Source organism: Heloderma suspectum, chromosome 2, assembly GCF_057233095.1.
Source record: "Heloderma suspectum isolate Gila_16-S chromosome 2, 16-S_ref, whole genome shotgun sequence".
In the NCBI taxonomy this organism is placed as follows: Eukaryota; Metazoa; Chordata; class Lepidosauria; order Squamata; family Helodermatidae; genus Heloderma; species Heloderma suspectum.
In genome coordinates this window covers 156,518,225-156,544,086 of record NC_139459.1, presented here as the reverse complement: position 1 = coordinate 156,544,086, position 25,862 = coordinate 156,518,225, and the positions used below count along the sequence as shown (strand labels likewise).

At 44.8% G+C, this 25,862-nt stretch overlaps 1 protein-coding gene across 1 annotated transcript in view; it reads right to left on the bottom strand.

The window, feature by feature from the left end:
* Positions 1–25,862, bottom strand: part of ADGRL3 (adhesion G protein-coupled receptor L3) — a 713,779-nt gene that overhangs the window by 152,437 nt on the left and 535,480 nt on the right. Inside the window, exon 19 of the mRNA XM_084829694.1 lies at positions 21,142–21,310. Within this exon, the coding sequence (XP_084685820.1) occupies positions 21,142–21,310 (169 nt within the window). The remainder of the gene's footprint in view (positions 1–21,141; positions 21,311–25,862) is intronic.

Sequence of the window (25,862 nt, the reverse complement as noted above, 5' to 3'; positions counted from 1 at the left end):
GAATCACAGGCTCAGAGGTTACTAGCAAGGGAATTGCACCAATAATGAACTTAAGCAAGCATTGAGGATCTCTAGGCCCCTCTAACACTGCAAACGACTTGGCTGCACTCCTGGGGCCAATACAATATGTTAACAATAATGAAAGAAGGGGTAAGGGTAAATTGGATAGAAACAGAAAGGGAATTGATGGGATTAAAGGAAGAGGAATTACAGAATATGTTTCATATTAAAAAGTATATAAAACAACAGATAAAAAACAAAGGAAGTACAATAAAAGGATTATTAAAAGTATGGAACTGTAGGACATGGAGAAACTAATGCCAGGGGTTTCTCCATTAACACCACTCTGGGTGCACCTGAAGTTTGATATAAAAGGGAAAGCAGTGAGGAAATGTAAGTTCAAAGAAGATTATGTAAAACCATTTTTATCTTTTTCAAATAAAAGAAACAATAAACTGGGAGACTGGCATTCTGTTGTGCAAGAATCTGACCCATCAAAGCATGCTGAATATGTTGTATGCCCATCATAAAGTTCTGTAATCTTGTCCATTTTCTTGTTGCTTCCCAACCTATTCTTTAAAAGTGCAAACAGCAAAAAGGCTCAGACTCTGCCCTCAGTTTGCACATTTTACTGCTGTGAGGTAATGCTGAGGAAGCTGGTTTTAATTAGTGTTGGATTGGGCCTGTAAAATCTTAATAGGTTTGAGGGAATATTTTCTTCCTTGCATACCACACTGCCACTTAGTTATCGGGTCCCCAACATGAAGCACCAGTGTGCCTGCAGACACCTCTTTTGGCACCTACCAAGGTCCCTGCCCCTCCTGATTTTTTAAATTAACGTTTTTAGCTAAAGCATTTTGTTGTTGATGTGCTACAAAATGAAGTGCCAGCCTCCAGTGTCACTTTTGTTTCCAAGAATGCCCCTGGGAACCACAGGGGCCCCAAAGGCATTCTTTGAAAATAAAACTGCTGGGCAGCTGCCGCACTGAAAGTCACAGGAAAGCATCTTGTGGAGCTGGCAGGGATGGTGGGGAGCGAGGGGGTGTTTTGCCTGTGCTGTGAATATGGTTTGCCTGGTATCATGTGAGTGTGTGTGTGTGTATGGTTCGGGTGGGTGTTTCTCTGAGCATCACCAGTTTGCCTTCTGAGAAATGGATAATTTGTTGTGCTTTGTTGGGGGCAAATATGTGATTTGGCATTTGTGGTTCAGACCAGTTTCTTAGCCTAGTTACCTGTCTCTGAGTCTCATCAGATTGTATTCTGTGAAATGGGTATGGCGGGGACAGGGGGAGATACTGGATCTTCCATTTGGGGGAATATAAAGTCCAGCTATTCTCATTTTATATTTCCCAAAATAGAGGATTCAACATTCCCACACACACCCTCCTTTTTCCCAGGGCAGCAGGAATTTCCTGTAACCACCACATGACCTGCTGACCTGCAGTCTCTTCCTCCCACACCACACCTTGGGACTGGTTTTTAGGTGGGTAGCCTGCCTGATAGGCAGGAACGAGGGGGCATGTGTCCACCTGATGGAGGCAGTGGGGGGAGTGTTGGGGGCCAGAATATACAGAGGCTGGCGGAGCGCTAGGGGCAGGCCAGGCCAGGTAAGGGGAACAAGGGAAAGATGTGTAATATCAGTCCCCCGTTCCGGGCCTGTCCAGAGCCAAAGGATGGCTGGGGGAGGCATGACTCCACCTTCTGCCTTCATTTGCTGCTCTGCAATGCCAGGTCTGTTACCCAGAAAACCTCCCTCATCCATGACATGATCCTGGATGGGGGTGCGAACCTGGCATGTTTTACGGATAGGGGTATACGAATCCCACCTACCTGGCTCCGCTGGGGGTCTGCGGGGTGGGGGAGGCGATCCAGTCCTCCCCCTCAGAATCCTCCCTGGCCAGCTCTGCTCCGCGGCGAGTCCGTGGAGCCACCAGCCACCGCTGGCCGCCGGCGGTCTTCGGACACAAATGGCACGGTGCACTTTACCGTGATAGGCTACGTAAAGATTTACGTAGCCTATCACGGTAAGTCAAAGGGATGCAAATGGCGTAGCGGATGCCATTTGCATCCCTGCTCTTTACCGTGATAGGCTACATAAATCTTTACGTAGCCTATCACGATAAGGCAAAGGGACGCAAATGGCATCCGCTACGCCGGAAGCCATTTGTGTCCGAAGACCACCGCGGATGGACCCAGCTGGACCCAGCAGTGCCAGGTAGGATCCAGCCGGGTCAGACTTCGCGGGGTGGCGGGGTGGGGTGGTCCATTCTGCCACAGACTCCGGGGGGGCGGATTCTAAGAATTCGCCCCCCCCCGGAGTCCGTGGCGGAATTCTCCGCCATCCCTAATTACAGAGACCTGGCTGGCTGAGGCCTAGGGATGTCAGAGAATTTCGCCACGAATCTCGGGGAGGCTGAATGCCAGCGCATTCGGCCCCCCGAAATCGGTGGTGGAACCGTCTGCCCCCCTGCCCCCCCAGGACGGGACTTACCTTGGGCAGATCTTCCTGGCAGCGGCGGCTCCGGCGGCGGTTCGGCGGCGGTTTGGCAGCGGCGGCGGCCAGTCTTCTGACCAGCTGCCGCCGCCGTCATTTCCAGTTAAAAACAAAACAAAACAAGTGATAGGCTACGTAAACGTTTACGTAGCCTATCACGGCTGATTTAAAAGAAAAAAAACATCCATACGCAAATGGCGGCGCCCATGGGCACTGACATTTGCGTTCCTTATTTTGGCACGTCTTAGTCTACGTAAACATTTACGTAGACTAAGACGGTGAAAATAAGGGGAACGCAAATAGCGTAGACGCCACGCTATTTGCGTTCCCCTTATAATAGCATCTACGCTATTTGCGTTCCCCTTATTTTCTCCGTCTTAGTCTACGTAAATGTTTACGTAGACTAAGATGTGCCAAAATAAGGAACGCAAATGGCGGCGCCCATGGGCGCCGCCATTTGTGTATGTGCGTTTTTTTTTCCTTTTAAATCAGCCGTGATAGGCTACGTAAACATTTACGTAGCCTATCATGGCTGACTGCAGGGACGCAAACGGTGGTGGCTACGGCCGCCACCATTTGCATCCCTGCTAGCCAGCGGCGGATGTCCGGCCGCTGGCAGAGCCGGCCGGCGGCTCCGCAGAATCCCTGTGGAGCGGAGCTGGCCGGCCAGAATTTTGGGGGGAGGGATGGAACGCCTCCCCCCCACGTCAAATCAATTTTGCTAAAAGGTAAGTGACTTTTGTACATCCCTACTGAGGCCGCTGCTCCAACCCTGGTGGCCATGTGCCCAGCTGGATTTTTTATGCACAGCAGCCGAGGGCTGGGGATCAGGGAAAGAGTGTGGCTGTTATCTACTGGGAGTCCTTGGTCTTCACCAGACCCCCTCTCCAGGAGACTAGGGATGTATGAAAGTCACTTACCATTTCACGGATCTGCTTCACAGTGCGGGGGGGAGGTGCTCCGTCCCTCCCCCCAGAATCCTCAATGGGGGGGAGGCACTCCATCCCTCCCCCCGGAGTCCTGCCTGGCCGGCTCCGCTCTGCGGGGATTCCGCGGAGCTGCCGGCTGGCTCCGCCCACAGCCGGACACCCGGCCACTGGGCAGCAGGGATGCAAATTGCAGCTGCCATAGCCACCGCCGTTTGCATCCCTGTATTTAACCGTGATAGGCTACGTAAATATTTATGTATCCTATCACGGCAAAGTAAAAAAAACAATGCGTAAGCAAATGGCAGTGGCTATGGCGGCTGCCATTTGCGTTCCTTATTTTTCGCCGTTTTAGTCTACGTCAATATTTACGTAGACTATTATGGCGAAAAAAAAGGGGAACACAAATAGCGTAGTGGGCACTATTTGCGTTCCTTTTTATTCACCGTTTTAGCCTACGTAAATATTTAGTCTACGTAAATATTTACGTAGGCTAAAACAGCGAATAAAAAAGGAACGCAAATAGCGCCCACTATGCTATTTGCGTTCACCTTTTTTCCCCAAAATAGTCTATGTAAATATTTACGTAGACTAAAACGACGAAAAATAAGGAATGCAAATGGCGGCCGCCATAGCTGCTGCCGTTTGCGTATGCCGTTTTTTTTTTACCCAGATGTGATAGGCTACGTAAAGACTTACATAGCCTATCACATCTAGATTTAAAAAAAACAAAACAAAACCAGACTGCAAATGGCGGCTGTGGCAGCCGGTCGGAAGACCAGCCGCCACCACCACTGAAGCCGCCGCTGGAACCACCGCTGCTGTCCGGAACATCCGCCCCAGGTAAGTCTCGTCCCGGGGGGGATCTGCGGGGGGCAGGTGGGCCGTTCTGCCATGGATTTCGGGGGGCTGAATGGTCCGCCCCAGGTGTCTTATGGATCCGAATGGATTCCTGAACGTGCTTGGGGATTCTCTGGAGCACGCAAACAGCCACTCAGTCGAGACCCTGGTGGGTGGGTGGAATGCTGCAATCACTGGGGCATTAGATCGGGTGGCTCTGAAATGCCCTCTCCCCCTGATCAGGGCTCAGACTGCATCATGGTTCAATCCGTGGTTATGAGCTCTGAAATAGGAGGTGAGACGGGCCGGTGGCGGAAGTCTCAATCCAAAGACAATCAGACACGGGCTAGAGCTGTATCTTCAGCCTATCACATGGCGGTGAAGGCAGCAAAAAAGGAATATTATGCTGCCTCTATCGCGTCCACAGAATGCTGTCCCAGGAGGCTGTTCCAAGTGGTCCAGAGTCTATTTGGTCCAGTTGCTCTGGAACCGCTAGAGTATTCTAAGGCCTCCTGTGAGGCCTTGGCCAGGCACTTTGCGGATAAAATTGATCAGGTTGGGAGTGTTATTCCATGTGCTGTGGATACAGTTAGCAAGCAAGAGGCAGCCTGTGGCAAGCCAGTTTTGTGGGATCGGTTCCAGCTTCTTCCTTCTGATGAAGTGGACAAGGTTCTTTCCTCTGTAAAACCACCTGCTTACTTGAGCCCTGCCCATCTTGGCTCATTATGAGCTGCAGAGAGAGGCTGGGTGAAGGGATCAGCGTGGTGGTGAATGCCTCCCTTGAGGAGGGAGTGATGTCATCAGCCCTCAATGAGGCAGTGATAAGATTGCTCTTTAAAAAAGCCTTCCTTGGATCCCCAAGTCTTGATCAACTTTCATCCAATTTCGAATCTGCCATTTTTGGGCAAGGTGATTGAGCGGGTGGTGGCGATGCAGTTGAAGGCACACTTGGAAGAAGTTGATTATCTAGATACATTTCAATTGGGCTTCAGGCCTGGGCATGGGACAGAAACAGCCTTGGTCACCTTGCTGGATGATATGAGGAGGGCTTTGGATAGGGGTGAATGCTCCTTCCTTGTTCTCTTTGACCTCTCAGCAGCTTTTGATACCGTTGACCATGGTATCCTCCTGGACCACCTGGAGGGGTTGGGCATTGGAGACACCGTATTATGGTGGTTCCGGTCCTTCCTCTCCGGCAGGTACCAGAGGGTAGCACCGGGAGAGGAAGTTTCGGATCCATGGTTGCTCACTTGTGGGGTGCCACAGGGTTCCATCCTCTCCCCGATGCCATTTAACATCTATGTGAAGCCGCTGGGGGCTATCATCAGGAGGTTTGACGTGCGGTGTCATCATTAAAAATGCGGTTGTTCAGGCAGGCATTTGGGGTCGGTTAGGTTATTTTTAGAAATACAATGTTTTAATGTGGAATTTTATTGTTTTAAACTGTTGTATTATTGTACATTGCCCAGAGTGGTCAGGTGACCGGCCAGATGTGCTATTAAGACATTTAATTAATAAATAAATAGTCTGAACTTGCAGACAATCTGACTTCACCATCTAGTCCTCTCCACTCCCCTCCCCCGCATTTTATAACTTCTTGTCTGCAGATCTCTTGGCCCATACATGGCACCTGATGCCAACAATTGTTTGGAGGGGTGCGTGTGATCGTTTGGCCTAATAAAGGTATTACAGCAACATGGAAATGTTCTTATGAGCAGCACAGCCACCTTTGCTTTTTTCAGATACTTCATCTTCTTATTCTTCCTTTGGATTCACTTTCATCGGCATCTAGTATATACAGTCATTCAGCCCATATTGATAGATGGTGACACTGTGCATACTTGTCAGCACAGAAGTGTTTGGCTAGAAGCTCTGTGGAAGGAAAGCACTAGTTGTTTGTCAGTGGCACCATCATTAGGTTTGGATGCTAACATCTTAAGATTCAACATTGTTGCTTATATGAGATCATATTTTATTGTTCATTTTTCATTGTGCTTTGTATAATTAATTTCTCCAGGGCCATACATGGCACTTGATGCCAACATTTTTTCAACTATGTGATATACTGTAAGAAATCAGCTCTCCATCATAGGTATGTCCAGTATGTCACATAGCCGAAGGGATTTCAGCATCAAGTGCCATGTATGAGCCTAGAGAAATTAACTATTCAAAGCACAATGTGCTGAATCAGAAGTGAATGGGTCATGATGAGTCAGGCGTCCAGGGAATTGTCACTGTTTTTACAGGAAACCTTGCTATTCCATTTTTATGTTAAAATATTAGAATTTGATTCACATTGCAATAAGATTTAAAACACCTCTATGTACGTAGGTTCCTGTATGTTATAAAGTAGGACAACAAATGCTGGTATTTAATAACAGAGATATTTCAGTGAGATATTTCTTTTGGATCCACTCAAATAAAATAGCATATTAAGATTCAGGATGAAATTAAATGTAATCTCCAAAGATGACAACTGGAAAGAGTAGGGCAGGGTGGGTGGACTGAGTATTCTGTAAGGGTGGACAACCAAGGAAGCAATTAATGATGAATTCAGGGCAACAAATCTGAGCACACGGGGGTTTGTTTTGCTAACGGAACCCCATTAAGGAAGACCAAAATTATTCTACCGCAGATTTTAGAACATGGGATATTGGATGCTGAGTTATACAGTTACATAATTTAAAATGATAGCTGTATTTAATGGATTGTATTTGTATCTCATCCATTCCAAGATTCAACAGTTCAAAGACTGTCAAATGTGTGTAGATTTTGCTGACAAACTGAGATGGTATATCATTCACTTACTGTAACTCACAGGAAGATATACTTACAATATCAGGTTTGATATTATTATGAATGCTTATACAGAAGCATAAAAAAGGATCAATAAAAACAAGTTGTAAAGTGTGATGATGTCGACATCTCCCACCTTGTATGAATGCATTCATTGATGAAGTGGGGAACAAGTAAGAACTGGTAAATACTGGATGGTCACTGCTGCTTTGCGTCTGCAAGATGATCAAATGCTAGTCTATGGAGTTTGTTTGGTTCAGAAAATGTATATACTGAATAACAAAGCCACTGTTGAATGCCCATACCTGCATGCAACTTGAATGACCTTGTCCTGCAAATTTTGTTAATATACACAAATGCTTGAAATGAAATAGTTGCTACAGATACTAACTGCTGTTATGGTTATTACAGCAATATAATATCCCCATGCCCTGTTCCCAATTTTGGCAAAATATTACCACCAGACTTGTCCCTCTGCATCAATTTGCCACCAACCCTGGAGAGAACAAATATCATGACATTATTCTGTTCTATTCCTTAACAGGATGTGACATGACAAGCACTCTTTCATGTCATAAGTCAAAGGAAACTTTATGGAAAGGAGGCTGTGGAAATTAGAATGCCCTGGAATTCATTATTAAGGCAAATTGCATAAACATGAAAAATGAACAAAGCATGATTTCATGCAAGCAAGGATGTTGAAACTTAAGATCCTGGCATCCAAAATGAGTGATGTCGCTGTCAAATTGCTCTTGCATCTAGCATTTTGCATTCCCATGTGGAGAGAGCTTCTTACCAAACATTTCTATGGTGACAAGCATGCACAGTGTCGTTAACTGTTCCACCATCTACTAATTAGGGATTTGTGACTTGTTGTGAAGATGTCTGTAGCATGGACAGGTGCAGTCACACTTTCTATTATCTGCACAGGGCCTATTTCAGTAAGCTTCTATAGCTGGTCTAGAGTTTGGTGTGCACCCCACATCCTCACCCCACAGTCCGGTAACAGGCTCAAGAGGGCATGGTTCCCACCTTCTTGTTCAGTTCAAACTTCCCACTGACAAAGAGGTTATAAAAATGGCAGCAAAGCAGAAACAGCACAACAAACCTATAGGTAACAGGATAGTGGATTTTGTGACTGCACAGATTACCACTCAAACAACTATAGTAACTGATAAGCAACTTGTCCTTCTTCATGATCTCTGTGCAGTCCCTCATATGACAGTGCTCCTTTAGATGACAAACATGTGATGTGGAATTGAAAATGCCCTTTCTCAGCAGCCTTACCAGGGCTTTCTATATTTTCAATGAAACAGTGGCCAAATTACAGCACTACACTGGTATTGCACACTGGCAATATCCCATTTTTTAAAAAAATTCCAGTTTATTTCCAATCTTTTTGAAAGTGGGATAAATGGGGGAAAGTGTGGGAGATGTCCTGGAGGTTGACAACATCATGTAAAGGACCAACAAACATCCATGAATGGCCAATCACAAGCATGCAATAAATCATTTGTGTAGAGACATCCCTAGTGTCCATTCATGGGAGGACTAAGTCCTTCTGCTCAGCAGGTCCACCAACAAGTTGCTGTCTGCTGCTAGGTGAATTGCAATTGGAGTCACCCTGTATAGGATACAGCACTCCCAAAAATATAGCACAGGACAAAGCAGGGTATGAGACCTGCTTTGTTCTTGTTTTTTTCCCCACACAGAGCCTTTATACACAAGGCTTTTATTGTACACTCATGATTGCTCAGTCGCAGTAGTTTGCAAGTCCTTTATACGACGTCATCCTCCTCTAGGATGCTTTGTGACCATTATCCTCCCATGCTTTGTGACCATTATCATAATTTTTTTCTTAACGGGGAAAGTGTGGTATTATTTTCTCAATGGTCTCTTATAATGTCATAGAACTCTCCTGTAATTGTGCAATTATGCTATACCACAGCACCATCTAGTGGCTGTATAATGAAACATACAGAAAGGCAGAGAAAGAAACCCTGCAGAAAAAGCACATGTAAAGGAGCCAATCTTAATACCACAAAGAAACCAGAACCAAAAGCCCCGATAAAGGTGTCGGGGAAAAGCCACATGTAGAAATGCTCATAACAGTGGCCATGTTGTCTCTAACAACATGGATTTCTCTGTCATGAACATGATTGTAGAAGGCATGAAATGCCTTGACCACAGCTAACAGTTCTAGCATATAGATAGAGTTTTCTCTCTGCAGAAGACCAGGGAGCATAATGTGAAGGCCTCCACAGTGTGCTTCCCAACTCCACTTTGCAGTTGAGACTACTGGGTTTTTACTGTCTGGGCTAGGGTTGGCGGAGAATTTCTCCCCGAAACTTCAGGGGGGCCGAGCGCCAACGTGTTCGGCCCCCCGAACAAGTTTCGGGGAGAAATCCTCCGAACCCCCCCGCACCCCCCCCCCGGGACGGGACTTACCTTCGCCGAATGTCCCTCCCGGCGGCGGGTCCGGCCGGTGGTTCGGCGGGTGTTCGAGCGGGGCGGGAGCGGCAGCTGGTCTTTCGACTGGCTGCCGCCGCCGCCATTGCAATGAAAGAAAAAAAAAACAACGCCCCCTGATAGGCTACGTGACGATTCACGTAGCCTATCATGGCTAGATTTGCAAAGTCAGCCGTGATAGGCTACGTCAATCGTCACGTAGCCTATCACGGGTGACTTAAAAAAAAAAAAAAGCGCGTACGGCTAATGGCGGCCCCCACAGGGAGCCGCCATTCCCGTTCCTTATTTGGTCGCCGTAGTCTACGTAAACATTTACGTAGACTACAGCGACTAAATAAGGAACGCGAATGGCGGCTCCCTATGGGGGCCGCCATTCGCGTACGCGCTTTTTTTTTTTTTTAAGTCACCCGTGATAGGCTACGTGACGATTGACGTAGCCTATCATGGCTGACTTTGCAGATCTAGCCGTGATAGGCTACGTGAATCGTCACGTAGCCTATCAGGGGGCGTTTTTTTTTTTTTTTAAACTTTTGCGTTCGCGGCCGGGCAAGGCGGGAAGCCTCCTCCCCGGCCTGAATTTCGGCCGGGCCGAGGCGGGAAGCCTCCCCCCCCCCGGCCTGAACTTCGCGGGGGGACCAGCGAAGCGCCTCCCCCCCACCGCGAACGTCCTTCGAGGACAGGTAAGTGACTTTCGTCCACCCCTAGTCTGGGCATGTGATAGAGTTTGCTTCTCTTCCCCCAGACAGGTTCTACCACACTACCAACCTGTCTCCTCCTGTAGAGGAGGAAATATCAGCATTCCTCCAAAAGGAGGCAGTGGGTCTAAACCCATCAGGAAATGAGTAATGTCTGGGAAATGTCAGACATTATTGTCACAGATGAGAAAAGTGAGGAGTAATGGATTTCTTGGAGCAACTTATGAGAGTCTGTTTGCTACCTCCGCAACTTTCTTACCCTTGGAAGTAAGGTCAACAACTTGGATTGGGGACTCAGAATGTTGCAGAAATTCTGGATAAACCAGTGTTGTAATGGTCTCATGTCCAGCTGTGCAGGTAGGATGACTGCTGTGATGGGCTCTGAACATGATGTGTCATAAAGATTTGCATATCAGAAACATCAACATCAACAACCAGCTGGTTGAGGGTTGTAGCTCTGTCATTTGGTAAAAAGAAAAGAAAAGAAAAGAAAAAAAGAGCCTTTTTTGGGCAATTGAGTGTGACACAATGTGATTTTATCTTTCCTATTTTTCTTCAAGTTGTCTTTTTAATGTCTCCTCATATCCCCTTATATCTTATCACTTTTATTAATTTCTCTCATTTCTTAAATCCACCTTTATTTGATTTTTGTCAATAAAAATTGCTTCCCACTATCTAAGAGGCGTGTAACCTCTTCAGTCTTGAGCTTCAGAGAGCCTGAAACTCTCTGAGATTTCTTTGTAATTAAATTTGTGCCTGAGAGGTGTATAACCTCTTCAGCCTCAGAGAGTGTGCAACTCTCTGGGGAGGTTCTACTTTTGCTTATTATTTTTTTTCTATAAATCTCCTCTTCTTTCATCTACATTGGTTGTGTGCGTGTTCTTCTCCACCTCATAAGATCCCAAACCTCTCAGCCTGATCAACTGAGTGGTCCTGGGTATATTGAAATCCATATTTCACAGTAGGTGGAGAAGTGCAGGAGGGGGAGTACAGGAAACGTGCATGAGCAATGTTTAGAAAGAAAGAAAAAAGGAGTGAAGGGAGACACTCCCAAACTAGATGAAGGGGGAGTTGAACAGAAATGTAACAGAGAAAGTACTTTGCTTCTTTTAACACCTGAAGGTGAAGTATCTACACTCGAGGGGGTTGCTGACCAGGATTGAACCTAACCTCTGGGGGACTACACAAGACTTCAGGGTGGGGAGAACCACTCCTGGAGAGACCTTTCCAACCCTGAGAGATATGAAGGTAATAAGGAAAGAGCCTGGAGGCAACCATAGAGTAAATTTGGTTTGCTGCCTGCCATGTACATAACAAATTAGAAATCAAAGAAGAAAACATGCACCAATTAATTGTAGAGCAACTCAAAAGCTCATACCAACAGTACAATGAAGCATATGTGTAAGAGAAAGTGCAGGCATTGCACTCAAATAATCAGGAGCATGAATGGGATGTTGTGCACTGAGAAAATTGGCAAAGCAAAGTTCCAGAGACCTACAGTTAGAAATCAAATAAAGCAAGGTGCATGAGAAAAAGATTGCCAGCTTGAATTGTCAATTGGCTATATGTGCAGTTCAAATGGCCAGTCTTACAGTAAACAGAGAATTGTCGTCCTCTCCTAGAAGAGAGAGGAAAATGAAAAAAAAAATGGGGAAAAGGTATTGACTGGCCATTTTGAACTGCACATATAGCCAATTGACAATTGAGGAATTTAGCAGGTTAAGTCACTGGTGAGATTCTGCTGGGCCCGGTAGAGTATCATCTCATTGACTTGTGGGCTTGATCCATTTAAAGTGGACAAAGCAGCCCCTTGGCTGACCTTCTAAAAGAAAATTTGAGAAGCTTTGCTGAAATAACGCATCAGAAACAGGCAAAGCAAAGAAGTGTGCTAGATTGGGATAGAGAGTCCAAAGCAAAATTCCAGAATGTGTGAAGGAGAGTGCTGAATGAGTGACAGAATGAATTTAAGAAAGGAATGAGGAGAGGAGAGCCTCAAACCAGCCACATTGTGAATGAGTGTAACAAAATGTTGAAGAACGTGTGAAAATCAAAGCAGCACTGCAGTGTCTGTATGATTAAGCGTTTGAGAAGAATGAATGCTCAGTCCCTGGGTGCGTGTCTTAAAACAAGGGGGGGATGCATGTTAAACATCAAGAAACAGGGATGCCTGCCAATCTAGCTTAAAAAGATGGCAAAGTCCAAGCAAGAATATAGATATCTGGAATTTAGAGTCCAGTTAAAGAGCTCCTTAAGGTGGGAGGATGGGACTGAAAGGTGAAAGAGAGCCTATCCCAAACGTGCAATCTTTATGGATGTCGTTGGGTCTGTTGTAAGGCAAAAAGTTTAAGTAAGTGAGTTTCGGTTGAAAGAGCTTGGAGGTATAGCAAGAACGCTACATGACTTTACAGCCTAACTCGCAGAGAAGACAGGTGAAGAGTTAAGGCTGGTGCATGGCAAGGAGAGATTTATGTAGAAAGTTTGAAACACGATCTGCAAAACAGGCAGGTCAGAAAGAGAGAGAGAGAGAGAGAGAGAGAGAGATTTTGTTGTTGTTTTTATATACTGAATGGAGACTTTGGTGAAATGGGAAGAAAGGGTGGGGGGAGTTCATAAAGCACTTGTTAACAATTATTGATGCTTTCTCTGTCCAGATAAAAGCACCCCAGTAGTATTCCAGCTCAGAGACAAAACAAGGGGGCACACGGTAATCAATTGAAATCATATTCTCCTTCCCAGACAGTCAGGAGTGTCTCTGCCTTCTTGAAAAGTCATCCTAGGGGATCCAGAAAGGGAAGTAATAGGAGAATAATCAAACTGGGACAGCCCACATGGAGACACTCGCTATGTGTTGGTGCAGGAGATATAGTTTTTCACAATGTCAGGAGAGACTAGCATCACTGTCTGGAAAAGAGAAGGAAGCAGCAAATGTTATGAGTGGCCTTTTGCGTTGTCCGCATAGAAAAGGGCAACAAAATAACTTGCTGGAAAGCTCCTGACTTGTCCTGGGTAGAAGATTTTATTTATTTATTTATTTATTTACTACATTTATATCCCGCCTTTTTTCCTCTTGCAAGGAACCCAAGGCGGCTTTCATAATACTGTGCTTATGTGGGACCCAGGATTTAATTGGAAAAGAAAGTGGAATCCCACTCAAAAGTGAATTCCAATGTGCTCTCTAGGTAGTTGGTTCCATTGTCGTATTCCTCTTACAGTCAGGAAGTTTTTCCTGATGTTCAGCTGGAATCTGGCTTCCTGTAACATGAGCCCATTATTCGTGTCCTGCACTCTGGGATGATCAAGAAGAGATCCTGGCCTTCCTCTCTGTGACAACCTTTCAAGTACTTGAAGAGTGCTATCATATCTCCCCTCAGTCTTCTCTTCTCAAGGCTAAACATGCCCAGTTCTTTCAGTCTCTCTTCATAGGGCTTTGTTTCCAGTCCCCTGATCATCTTTGTTGCCCTCCTCTGAACCCTCTCCAGTTTGTCTGCATCCTTCTTCAAGTGTGGTGCCCAGAACTGGACCAGTACGCCAGATGAGGCCTAACCAGTGCTGAGTAGAGGGGAACTAGTACTCCCCGGGATTTGGAAGCTATGCTTCTATTAATGCAGCCCAAAAGAGCATTGGCCTTTTTTGCAGCCACATCACATTGTTGGCTCATATTCAGTTTGTGATCGACAACAATTCCAAGATCCTTCTCGCTTGTAGTGTGGTTGAGCCAAATATCCCCCATCTTGTAACTGTGCATTTGGTTTCTTTTTCCTAGGTGCAGAACTTGGCATTTATCCCTATTAAATGTCATTCTGTTGTTTTCTGCCCAATGCTCCAGTCTATCCAGATCACTTTGAATTTTGTTTCTGTCTTCCAAAGTATTAGCTATCCCGCCCAATTTTGTGTCATCTGCAAATTTGATCAGCATTCCCTGCACCTCCTCCTCCAAGTCATTAATAAAAATGTTGAAGAGCACTGGGCCCAGGACTGCGCCCTGCGGTACCCCACTCGTTACCTCTCCCCAGTTTGAGAAGGTCCCATTGATAAGCACTCTTTGAGTCCGATTCTGTAGCCAACTGTGGATCCATCGGATCATTGTTTCATCTAGCCCACTTTGAGCTAATTTGCTCATCAGGAGATCATGGGGCACTTTGTCGAAAGCTTTGCTGAAGTCGAGGTATATGATGTCTACAGCATTCCCATGGTCTACAAGGGAGGTTACTTGATCAAAAAATGAGATCAGATCTCAGCTCATTCTCAGCTTTAGCCTTCCTGACACCATCCCTGCAATTCTGTGCTATCTGCCTGTACTCTTCCTTTGTTACTTGGCCTTCTTTCCACTTCCTATATGTGTCCTTTTTTGTTTTTAGGTCATCCCTAAGCTTTTTGTGAAGCCACATTGGCTTCTTCTGTTGTCCTCCACCTTTTCTTCTTGTTGGAATTGTTTGTGATTGTGCCTTGAGAATTTCCTTTTTTAAAAGCTCCCACCCATCTTGGACTCCTTTTCTCGTTAGCGTCGCTTGCCATGGGACCTTACTGATCATTGTTCTGAGTTTATTAAAATCAGCTTTCCTAAAATCCAGGGTACACGTTTGACTACACTCAGCTTTTGCTTCCCTTAGAACCCTGAACTCAAGTACAACATGGTCGCTTTCCCCCAGAGTTCCTGTAACTGCTACTTTATCCACTAAGTCATCTCTGTTGGTTAGGAGCAAGTCAAGGATAGCCGATCCTCTAGTTCCTTCCTCTACTTTCTGTAGGAGGAAGTTATCTGCCACACAAGTCAGGAATTTCCTGGAGGGGCCATGTTTTGCAGAATTTGTCTCCCAACAAATATCGGGGAAATTGAAGTCCCCCATTACCACTACATCATGATTCCTTAAAACATTGGCTATTTGCTTTTCAAAAGTTTCATCCTTGTCTTCTCCTTGATTGGGTGGCCGGTAGTAGACTCTGACCACCAGGTTTCTTCTATTCTTTGCTCCATTTATTTCAACCCAGATGCTCTCGATGGGGCTACCAAGCTCCTCCTCATGTATTTCTGTGCAGAGATATGTATTTTTCACATACAGTGCAATCCCACCTCCCTTTCTGTTCCTCCTGTTCTTTTTGAACAAGTTATATCCTTCAATTGCTGTATTCCAGTCATGAGAGTCATCCCACCAAGTCTCAGTTATACCGATCAAATCATAATTTCCCTCTTGTATTTAGAGTTCAAGTTCGTTCTGTTTGTTTCCCATACTCTGGGCATTAGTATATAGACATCGAAGACCATGTGCTTCATAGTCTGGCTTTCTTCCTACATGTGTCTGAAGACTATTATTGGGCGCTATCAGAGCTGTTCTCTCCGTTGCAGTGCATGCGCCTACGTCCATTGTTACCCCCAACATTGCATCTCCCTTCCCCGTAGGATTCAGTTTAAAGCCCTCCTGATGAAGTTCTTCATGCTGTGGCCAAACACATTCTTCCCTTCCTTTGTGAGGTGCAACCCGTCCCTAGCCAACAGCCCATCTTCCAGGAAGTATAGCCCGTGGTCCCAGAATCCAAACCTCTCTTGTCAGCACCACCTTCGTAGCCAGTCATTCACCCAGAGTATTTTTCGTTCCCTTTCTATCCCTCTTCTAACTACTGGAAGGATGGATGAGAAAACTATCTGAGCCCCAAAGTTCTTGAGTTTCCTTCCCAGAGCTTCCAAGTCTGACGTGATTTCTTCATAGCTCCGCTTGGCGGTCTCATTTGTTCCCACATGGATGAGAAGGGATACCTGTCAGTGGGCTTTATGAGTGCAGGCAACCTTTCAGTCACGTCTCTAAACTGTCCTCCCGGGAGACAACATATCTGGTGAGTCCACGGGTCTTCACGACATACTTGGGTCTCGATCCCATGCAGCAAGGAGTCTCCCACTACTACCACTCTTCTCTTCTTCTTCTTGTAGGCCTGGGTTTCATTGCCTCTGTTTGACTGACTTTCAGCCTCTTGCTCACTCTCATGCAGGTTCCCCTGTGATTCTTCCTCTGCAGGCTGTCCTCCAGTCTCATCCGCAAGTACCTGGAATCGGTTCCACAGCTCCACTGCTTCCATTGGTGCAGAGTGGCGTCTAGTTCTTCTTCTCCTAACTGTCACCCTTTTCCAAGGAGTATCCTCTACTCCATTTTTCTTCACCTCAGCATTTCCCACTGCCTGATCTTGCTGTTGCTCTTCAAGCTTCTGGTCTTCCCTTTGCTGCTATATTTCCCCCATTCTGTCCAAGAACTCTTCGTGTTCTCTTATTCCCCAGAGGGTCGACAGTCGCCGCTCCAGTCCACTTACTTTTTCTTCCAGCAGCGTGATCAACTTGCACTTGTTGCAGGTGTAGGCCATGTTGTTCTCAGGCAAGAAAACAAACATTGCACACACCTTGCAGGTCACCACCACTGGAGAGTCTTGTCCTTCCATAGCCTCTTTTCCCTTTTTGTGTCTAGCTTTGTTCTAGACTAGCCTGTGCCTGCTCCTCTACTCAGTAGAGGTTAAAAGCAGAGTCCCACTGGTGTGAAAGTGTGTGTTACAAGAAAAATAAATGGAAAAAAGTTAGTTAAAAAAATAAAAAATAAAAAAAAAATGTTAGGGGCCTCCCCCTTGACCTCCCCTGCCGAACTCCCCTGGCCAACTCCTGTTTGCTCCCCCTGTTCGCTCGCTCTCTGGGAGCTTGCCTGCTTCTGTAGTCCCTGGACCAGCTGGAGCAGCTTGCTCTGCTCTGCTCAGCTGGGAGGCGGGAAACAGACTGAAGTTCTCCCAGGAGAGAATGAAGTGTGGTACAAGAAGGAGCTGGCAGTAAGTTGTGACCAGTTCTAGCTGTTGCTGATGTATAGGAAGATGTTGATACCCCAAAGATGGAGATGGGCAGTGATATCAGCCATGCTGTGAAGACCTCTGGGGTAATGACAAGCTGAATGGCAGGGACCCTGAACTAGAAGCCTCAATTCCCAAGGACAAAGTGAATAAAATGACAGTGCTGTGGCCAGCTGCTGATGTAAAATAGGTGTCCGTTACATCTATGGTTGTGAACCAGTCTCGTTGGAAGAGCAAGGGGAGGAAGTTGACAAAGATCACCATCCTGAACTTCCTGGGCCTGATGAAGGTCTTCAGATCCTGAAGGTCCAAGATGGGATAGAAACCACTGGATTTCTTGGATACAGTATAAAATACCTTGAGTAAAACCCCGTTGCTTCAGATCTGATGGATTTAGACCTGCTGTCTCCTTTTGGTGGAATGCTGATATTTCCTCCTCTAAAGGAGGAAACAGGTTGGTGGTGTGATAGAACCTGTCTGGGGGAAGAAAGGCAAACTCTATCATCTACCCAATACAGACAATAAGCAGCCAATGGTCTCAGCTGCAAGGTCCCTGAGGAAAGCCCCAAACACAAGTGAAGAGGGATCCTTCTTACACTTGGGTAATGATGGCAGTCAAAGCTCATGTTCTAAGGAGTTCAAACTTTTACATTGGTTAGAGAACCTAGGCTTCTTCCCAGTCTGTGAACCTGACTGATGAGATCCCTGAAATGAAGAAGACCTAGATGTTGTTCAGCCTGAGGGGGATCTCTAATGCCAGGACTGACTGGAGGTTGTTTGCTGGCTGGTGATACCTATATGATGAATACTTTGTGCTCCAACTCCAGAGTATCATCAACAGAGTCAACTGAAAAAGCCTCATATTGCAGTCAATAGACAAGGATAAAATCATAGAAATACTTAATTACAAAACAACAACATTACATAAATATCATCAATCTAAACATACAGCTATACAAAATAAATGACCTAGGTTATTCCCCCAAACACCCATCCAGAATCAAATGACTAACTGGTTTGCATAGGCACTGAAGGAGCAGACTGCTACCAAGCCTGGTACGGAGGAAACCACAACCGGCTGATCCATTTAGGCATCAGTGTGGAAACCAAACCAGCAAAGTCCTGTGGAACTTGATGTACCCCAATCTGTGGCCTCCAGTGCCCTCAGGTAGGCCACTCTAATTCTCCTGGCTTGCTCATGAAGGCTTGATAGTGCCTACACAAATCGACAAGATGACTTTCTCCCAAGCACAGAAGGCAAAAGCTGTGTCTGTCAGTGGGCAAAAACCTGTTAGTGCAAGACAAACCCCTTTCAGGCCATAGATGCCTGATGAAGGTACTGCTGTAAGAAAAAAATCATACCACAAGGGGAAGGGACAACTGAGAGGAAACAAACTGCAAACATAAAGAATGAACACTACAAGAACAGAAGGAACAGAGTAATGAAAAAAAGAAAAAGATCATTTATTTTGGACTCCCAAAATTTTGGTCATTTTGGACTCCCAGCTGTCCATGGAGGCTCAGGTGTCAGCTGTGAGCCGGACAGCACTGTATCAACTCCATCTGATACAGCGGCTGCGCCCCTTCCTTCCCGACCATCTGCTCCCATCGGTAGTACATGCCCTGGTCTCCTCTCGTTTAGACTACTGTAATGCGCTCTACGTGGGGTTACCCTTGAAGACGGTTCGGAAGCTGCAGCTGGTACAGAACGCGGCGGCTCGCCTGATTAAAGGCAGCCGCCGGCGAGATCACATCACTCCAGTGCTGAAGGAGTTGCACTGGTTACCAGTTGTTTTCCGGGCCAAATTCAAGGTGTTGGTTTGGACCTTTAAAACCCTATATGGTTCCGGCCCAGCCTATCTTAAGGAGCGCCTCCAGCAACACCAGACAGGCCGCTTAACAAGATCAGCCTCGGATGGCCTTCTCTCTGTCCCATCAGCCAGGACAGCTAGACTGGTGGGGACGAGGGAGAGGGCCTTTTCTGTGGTGGCCCCCACTCTGTGGAACTCCCTCCCTAGGGAACTCCATCATGCCCCCTCTTTAATGAGCTTCCGTCGTGCATCAAAAACGTGGTTGTTCAGGCAGGCATTTGGGGTGGGTTAGAGTATTTTAAAAAAATTTTTATGGTAGAATTTTATTGTTTTAAATTGTTTTATGGTATGTTGTACATCGCCCAGAGTGGCTGGGTGACCAGCCAGATGGGCGATTAATAAATTTAATAATAAATAAATAAATAAATAAATACATTATTTTGTTTAGTACTGACTTCTAAACAAAAAACCTAGATGCTGTGGTGGTCAGAAAGGAACTGAGTAGGAAGGCCAGAGCCATACACCGCTGAGTGTGTGATTGGAGTTGCGGGGGGCAGGGCACCTGCCCAAACTATAGTCTAGCTATAGAAGCTTCCTGAATTAGGCCATGCACAGGCACAGAATCCATATGTGGTATTTCACAGATACCACAGAGAAGACTGTCTTCCACCACCACCCTCTGCCACTCTCTACCTGCCACACTGCTATGGCTAAGACCTGGGCACCCAAGAGCACTGTGAAATGTGACTGCATTGCCCCAGTGCTATGAAAAGATGCCAGTATGTCTGGAGATAGGCAAGTGGGTGCAGGAAGGAGAGTGAAGAAGGCAGGATTTAAATTGTTTTCTGGCTTGTATTTTAATCAGAGCCAGAGAAGAAGGGGGGGGGGGCTGTAATGTTCATCTCATCTTCAAGGCAACCAATAAGAGCTAACAAAATCCATATTTCCAAGCTAGGGAATACAAAATCTGGCAACATCACTAATAGCAATATATTTCTGGAATGCAATGGAATCCTTACCAAGAATGTAACTGTTTACTAACTAAACTTTGCCATATGGTGTCCTAGAATCATAGAATCATAGAATAGTAGGGTTGGAAGGGGCCTATAAGACCATCGAGTCCAACCTTATATGTATTTGGATCTGCATTCTTCTACACTTGTGCATGAAAAGTGGAAATAAAGCATCAAACCCTGCATCTTGCCAAAGATAATCTATCAAAAGGAATTCCCTCACATAATGTATTTATTTAATTATTCCTTTTACATGGGCTTGCAAAAGAAAACAGTAACATTCAGTACCAAATTGTAAATGCACCTTAAATGTCAACAATTTTAAAACAAGCCACTTAAAATAAGATAGACTTTCTAATATCTAACAGCAGAATATACCATAAGATCCCTTTCAGTTAAAAGCCAGAGAGAACAAATGTTTCTAAACTCCTTTTAAAAGCAACCACAAATGGAGCCAGTTTGTATCTCTCTTGGGAGGGAATTTCATAGGGCAGGGCCATCACTGAGAAGGCCCTCTCTAGGACCTGCCAACCTTAGTGGCAGTTTCCTCCTTAACCTACCATTTTTAAAAAAAATAAAATTCACACAAACATTCTAATTTAAATATGTATTTTAACTGTATTTTCTCCCAAAGTATGCATTTCTAAATGTATTTTTCTGTCAAGATACACTTTCAAAAACATAATTTGATACATTTTCTTGAACCAAGAACTGCATCAGAAAATTTAGGAAGTGCAAATGCTGCTGAACAGCTAAATTGCGGTCTGCACATTAGTCTGGGTGATACAGATGAGGTCAGTTCATATTGAAATTTACAAAGATTAAATTTCTCAAGCACCTTTAGATATAACCCCCACCCCAAAGAATAGTGAATTGCTACCACATCAGTGCTGCTCCTCCGACACGGCCAGATAAATTAGAATGCCAAAATCCAGGGGGAAATTGAGAGGGGGGAATTTGGAAGTATTCACAGCCCAAACTCCCATACACCTCATTGCCAATACTCCATACCCAAAGATACCTACTCACTTTTACCATCGGTTCAGATTAATTTGGCATCAGATACATTTGGCACCAGTTATGTGATCTGGCTCAATGTCCAGCCATGACAACACAAAATGCAAGGCACTGTCAGTAAAGTTTTGGTATACTTGCTAGGCAACAAAACACCCATATCATGTATCTTGACCACAGAAGAAGAAGAGGAAGAGGAAGAGGAAGATGAAGAGGAAGAAGAAGAGGAAGAAGAAGAAGAAGAGGAAGAAGAAGAATTGTCCTTACCTTTTTCTGGAGAACACAATGGAAAATGAATATAAACATTCCCTGAAGAGAATTGAAAATGGTGAAGAGATAAGCCATGATGACTGTGCTTTCATTAATATACATAAGCCCAAAGGCCCAGGTCAGTCCTAATAGGCAGAGCAGAGCTATTGCACCTATAACCCATGACCTGTTGAGAAAGAGGGAAAGAAAAAGACAGAATAGAAAAACTGTCTTTGATTCATAGAGGAAAAAAAATCAATGCACAAAATAATCATTTCATGCCATACTTTGTGGAGAAGGAAAGCATTAGAAGGATATGTCTGAGAAATACGTTTCTTGAATTCAATGCAGTTTATTACCAAATTTATAACTTAGAGAAAAATACAGTTATGAAAATGTTATGAGCATGAAAATGCTTCTTTAGCAAAGCAGGTTTGTAGCAAATGCTTTTGGACAGTAGCAGTGTAAATGTAATGAAATATGTATATGCTGTAAGGTTGAGGAAAATGCACAATATTTTGGATTTGCCTCCCTTCCTTCCATGCCAATTGGTTTAAAACACATTCATCCTATTGAAAAGTATGGGAGTAGCTTAAGAGCATTGTGAAGGAGAACTGTCCACAGAAGAATACCGTGTTGTCTTGACTTCAAACATTTTTAGCAGTTGGCTTGGCTCCCCAATTCATTGTATATGAGATTTTCAAATGAATTACAAATTAAACTGACACAAAATACAATTTGGGGGACCAGCTTTTCTCAAAGTTTTGTGTGACTACTTCGCCTCCCCCCTTTCTTAGTTGAAATTTCAAAACGCTGCAGTTATTAATATCTATCAGGAATGAAATTAGATGCTGCCTGTCTAGCTGGACAAATCTCAGGAATATCTAGCTATAGTAATGGAAAATACATGAAGAAAGAATATACATGGCCTCTACATAAAGCAAAGAAGTGAGTAGCTCCCTGGAAAGCAAACTAGAATTATTCCAGGAGCAGCAAAACTATTTTTAAGTCTGTGTTGCTTTTAGTAATAATACTTTTTAAAAGTAGTACAGATTCAGGTACAAGAACCAGCAGCTACGAACTGGTCATAAACAAACGTGGATTGAAAATTATTATGTGGGATAATAACAATAATAATAATAATTCTAAAGTGCTTAAAATGAACTATGGCACTGTACAAAAATAAAACAGAAGAGAATCTCATTCTTTGTTCAGAGGCATATGATCAAAATACAAGGAGACTATCAGAAGCAAGACATTCAAGGAATAGTTCTCCTGGAATAATTACGAGAAATAAAAAAACTTAAAGAGTAGAAAACTCTAGGAAGGACATACTTTTGGGTTATTTTTAACATTATTTTGGTGACTCAGTTGTGTTTATTGGGGACAAAAGAGGTTCCTCCGTCCTACAAACTACATCATGAAGGTTGACTACAACGAGCATGGTATGACTGCAGTAAATCTTATATGAAGTCTAAAGCCCTGTGCAGATGCCAGTTCTACCATGTGGAGGGACAGCACCATGGGGAAGCAGGACCAGTGGGCACAATCTCCAGCCTTCCCAACCACATGTATACAGAACGACCCTTTGCACAGGGCTTAGCTGGACAGGTATTGTGACTCTGGCCTGTTTGTGTTCCTGTTGTAATAGGTTTAGCTTATTTGCTTGGATCATCTTTGCTATAGTATATCTTAATTTCTCTGTGGCATGTTAGATTGTGTATATTGTAATAGGAAAGGCTGATGTCCAGATGTGTGTGGTGCGGGAAGAGCAGGAAGGATGAGATGTGATGCTATTTATTTATTTTTGCTACTCTAATTAATCAATGACTGGGTTCGGATGTCACAATAATCCACAATTGGTTAATTAAGCCATGATAGTTTAATTTATGCAGCTCGGGTTATTGTGTCATCTGATCAGAGTTTTTTTTTTTAATCTGTGATGGATTGTTTGGCCAAAATAAAGGCAGGTTGCTTACCTGTAACTGTAGTTCTCCGAGTGGTCATCTGTGCATTACACCTATGGGCTCTGCCCCTGCGCGGAGCCTCCATTCGGGAAACTTCTATGTTTTTGGTGGGAACCCTCCTCCACCGCTCCGCTGCACATGTCCGAGCAGGTTCCCACCTATCTCCTCAGTTCCTTGAGACCACAAAAAATAGTCTTGGATCTGAGGGTCCCTTGGTATCAACATCAAATAGATATCAACACCACAGAGGTGATGGTGGGTGGGTTGTGTGAATGCACAGATGACCACTCAAAGAACTATAGTTACAGGTAAGCAACCTGCCTTTCTTCTTTGTGGTCTCTGTGCATCACACATATGGGCGATTGACAAGCCAACTTACTGGAGTAGGGTAGGTGTCCTATTGTAGCCCAGATGAGAGCACCGTTCTTCCAAACGTGCAAGCATACATGTCCAATTTATAATGCTTCACAAAGACTGATGGGGTAGAACACATTACAGCCTTGCATAGGTCCTTTAGAGCCACCCCTCTCCCGAAGGCTGTCGACATTGCAATAGCTCTTGTTGAATGTGTTCAGATTCGATGCAAAGGCTCTTGACCAAGGAGCTGGTATGCCAGTTTGATGGTCTGAACTATCCAAGCAGCCAACCTCTGGGACGACACAGGTAGTCCCTTGTTAGTTCCAGCATAGCACACAAATAATGTTTTTCGATTTCCAAAATGATTCAGTCCTAGCTTTGTAAAAAGCCAAAGCCCTTCAGACATCGAGATTGTGCAGACATCTCTCCAGATACAAAGATGGTGACTGGAAAAAAGCTGGTAGCATGACAGACTCCTTAAGATGAAATTTCAAAACCACTTTTGGAATAAATGCAAAGTCTGGCTGAAGGACAACTTTGTCTTTTTGAAAAACTATAAATGGGGCATCAGTACGGAGAGCACAGAGTTCACATGCTGTCCTAGATTACATGATAGATAGCCACTAGGAAAGCCATTTTCCATGATAGTCAGCAGAAGCCAATAGTGGCCAGAGGCTCAAAAGGTTTTGATGTCAAAGAGCCTGCAACACAAGCGAAAGATTCCACTGTGGAGCTAAGTCCTTCAGAGGCTGGACCAAGTTCCGCAACCCATGCAAAAATTGCTTGGTGAGAGAATGGGTGAATACTGAACATCCCTGCACTTGTCCCCCATAACTGATACAGATGAAGCATAAACCTTATTAGAGGAATACTTAAGACAAATGATGAAGGAATGACAGAATATCCTATCTAGAGAAAGGACGAAACTAGAGAAAGGACGAAAACCCTTAGAAGCAGCAAAACCTTTTGCTTTTGCCATCTACTAGGTTACGACTGTAGCGTAGCTGACTCTCAGCTTCAGGGTGTCCAGGTCCAGATGCTGGATCCATCCTCAATCCCAAAAGATTAGATTCTGTAGGAGCAGAAGACAAAGAAAATTTCCCTTGGCCATGTTGAAAAGAATCATGAACCACGGTTGTCTCAGCCACCATGGTGCGATCAACAGACAGTTATTCTTCTCTGCCTTGATCTTTGCAATCACTTTCGGTAGCAGAGGAAATGAAGGAAAGAGATAGAATAATGCTCCGCTCCACTGAAGGAGAAAGGCATCTCCCAATAATGAGTGACTCCTGCTCTTGAGCAGAACATCTTGCAAACCACATTTGATGGGTTTGAAAACAAGTCCACAGACAGCCGACACCACTGCTGAAATAGGCAACATAGGATGAGTGCAGACATTTCCCATTCATGGGATGCTCGGCAAGTTTGATTGAGGGAATCTGCCAAAGTGTTGTCTACTCGGGTGATATAAATCACTGTCAAGCGGATGCCTCTCGGGACAATCCAATTGTAGATCTTGAGTGTGAGGCCCACCCATTTAGATGAATGGGTACCTCCTTGCTTGTTCTGGTGCCAAAGAACAGAAGTGTTGTCCATCAGACTTTGGACATGTCTGCCCCGTAGATAGGTCACAAAGGCCCTTAAGACTTTCCATTGTGCTAATAACTCCAGAAAATTGATGTGAGCCTGTCTCTCTGCTTTCATCCATTGACCTTGGATTTGCAATGGGCTCCCCAAACAAGGAGAGAGACATCTGTGGTAAAGACTCAAGATGGAGACAGCTGTACAAACATGATACCTTGATTAAGATTATTTGGATCTACCAACGGAGAGAGGACGCAATGAGGCCTTGAAGCCAGAGTTGGATTCGATAAGCATCGGACTTGTTGTGGAAAACTCGAATAAAGCAGTTCTGTAGGGGTCTCATTCTCAGACGTGCCCACTCCGCTACTGACACAGGTGCTACCATGTGTCCTAACCGACACTGGATGGTGTGAGCTGATGCATGCCGGTCTTGGTAAAGAGTGCTTGCCAAGGTGATTAAATGATCCAAGTGCTTTTGAGGAATATATGCGTAACTTGTCTTTGTGACCAATAGCACTCTGATGAAAGACATAACCTGAGTGGGAGATAAAGTTGACTTCTCCTCGTTGAGCCGGAGACCCAGAGCTTTGAGAAGATTCAGGACAATTACAATGGCACAATCTAGGAACTCCTTGGAAGGACCAGCTAGGAGCCAGTTGTCCAGATACAGGTAGACTTCAATGCCCTTGACACGGAGGTGCACACAGACTACTGCCATGCATTTTGTGAACACCCTCAGAGTGGTAGCTAGTTTGAAAGATAGCACATGAAACTGGAACATGTAGGGTCCGATCGCAAAACAAAGGAATCTCTGACATGCTTCCTCGATGG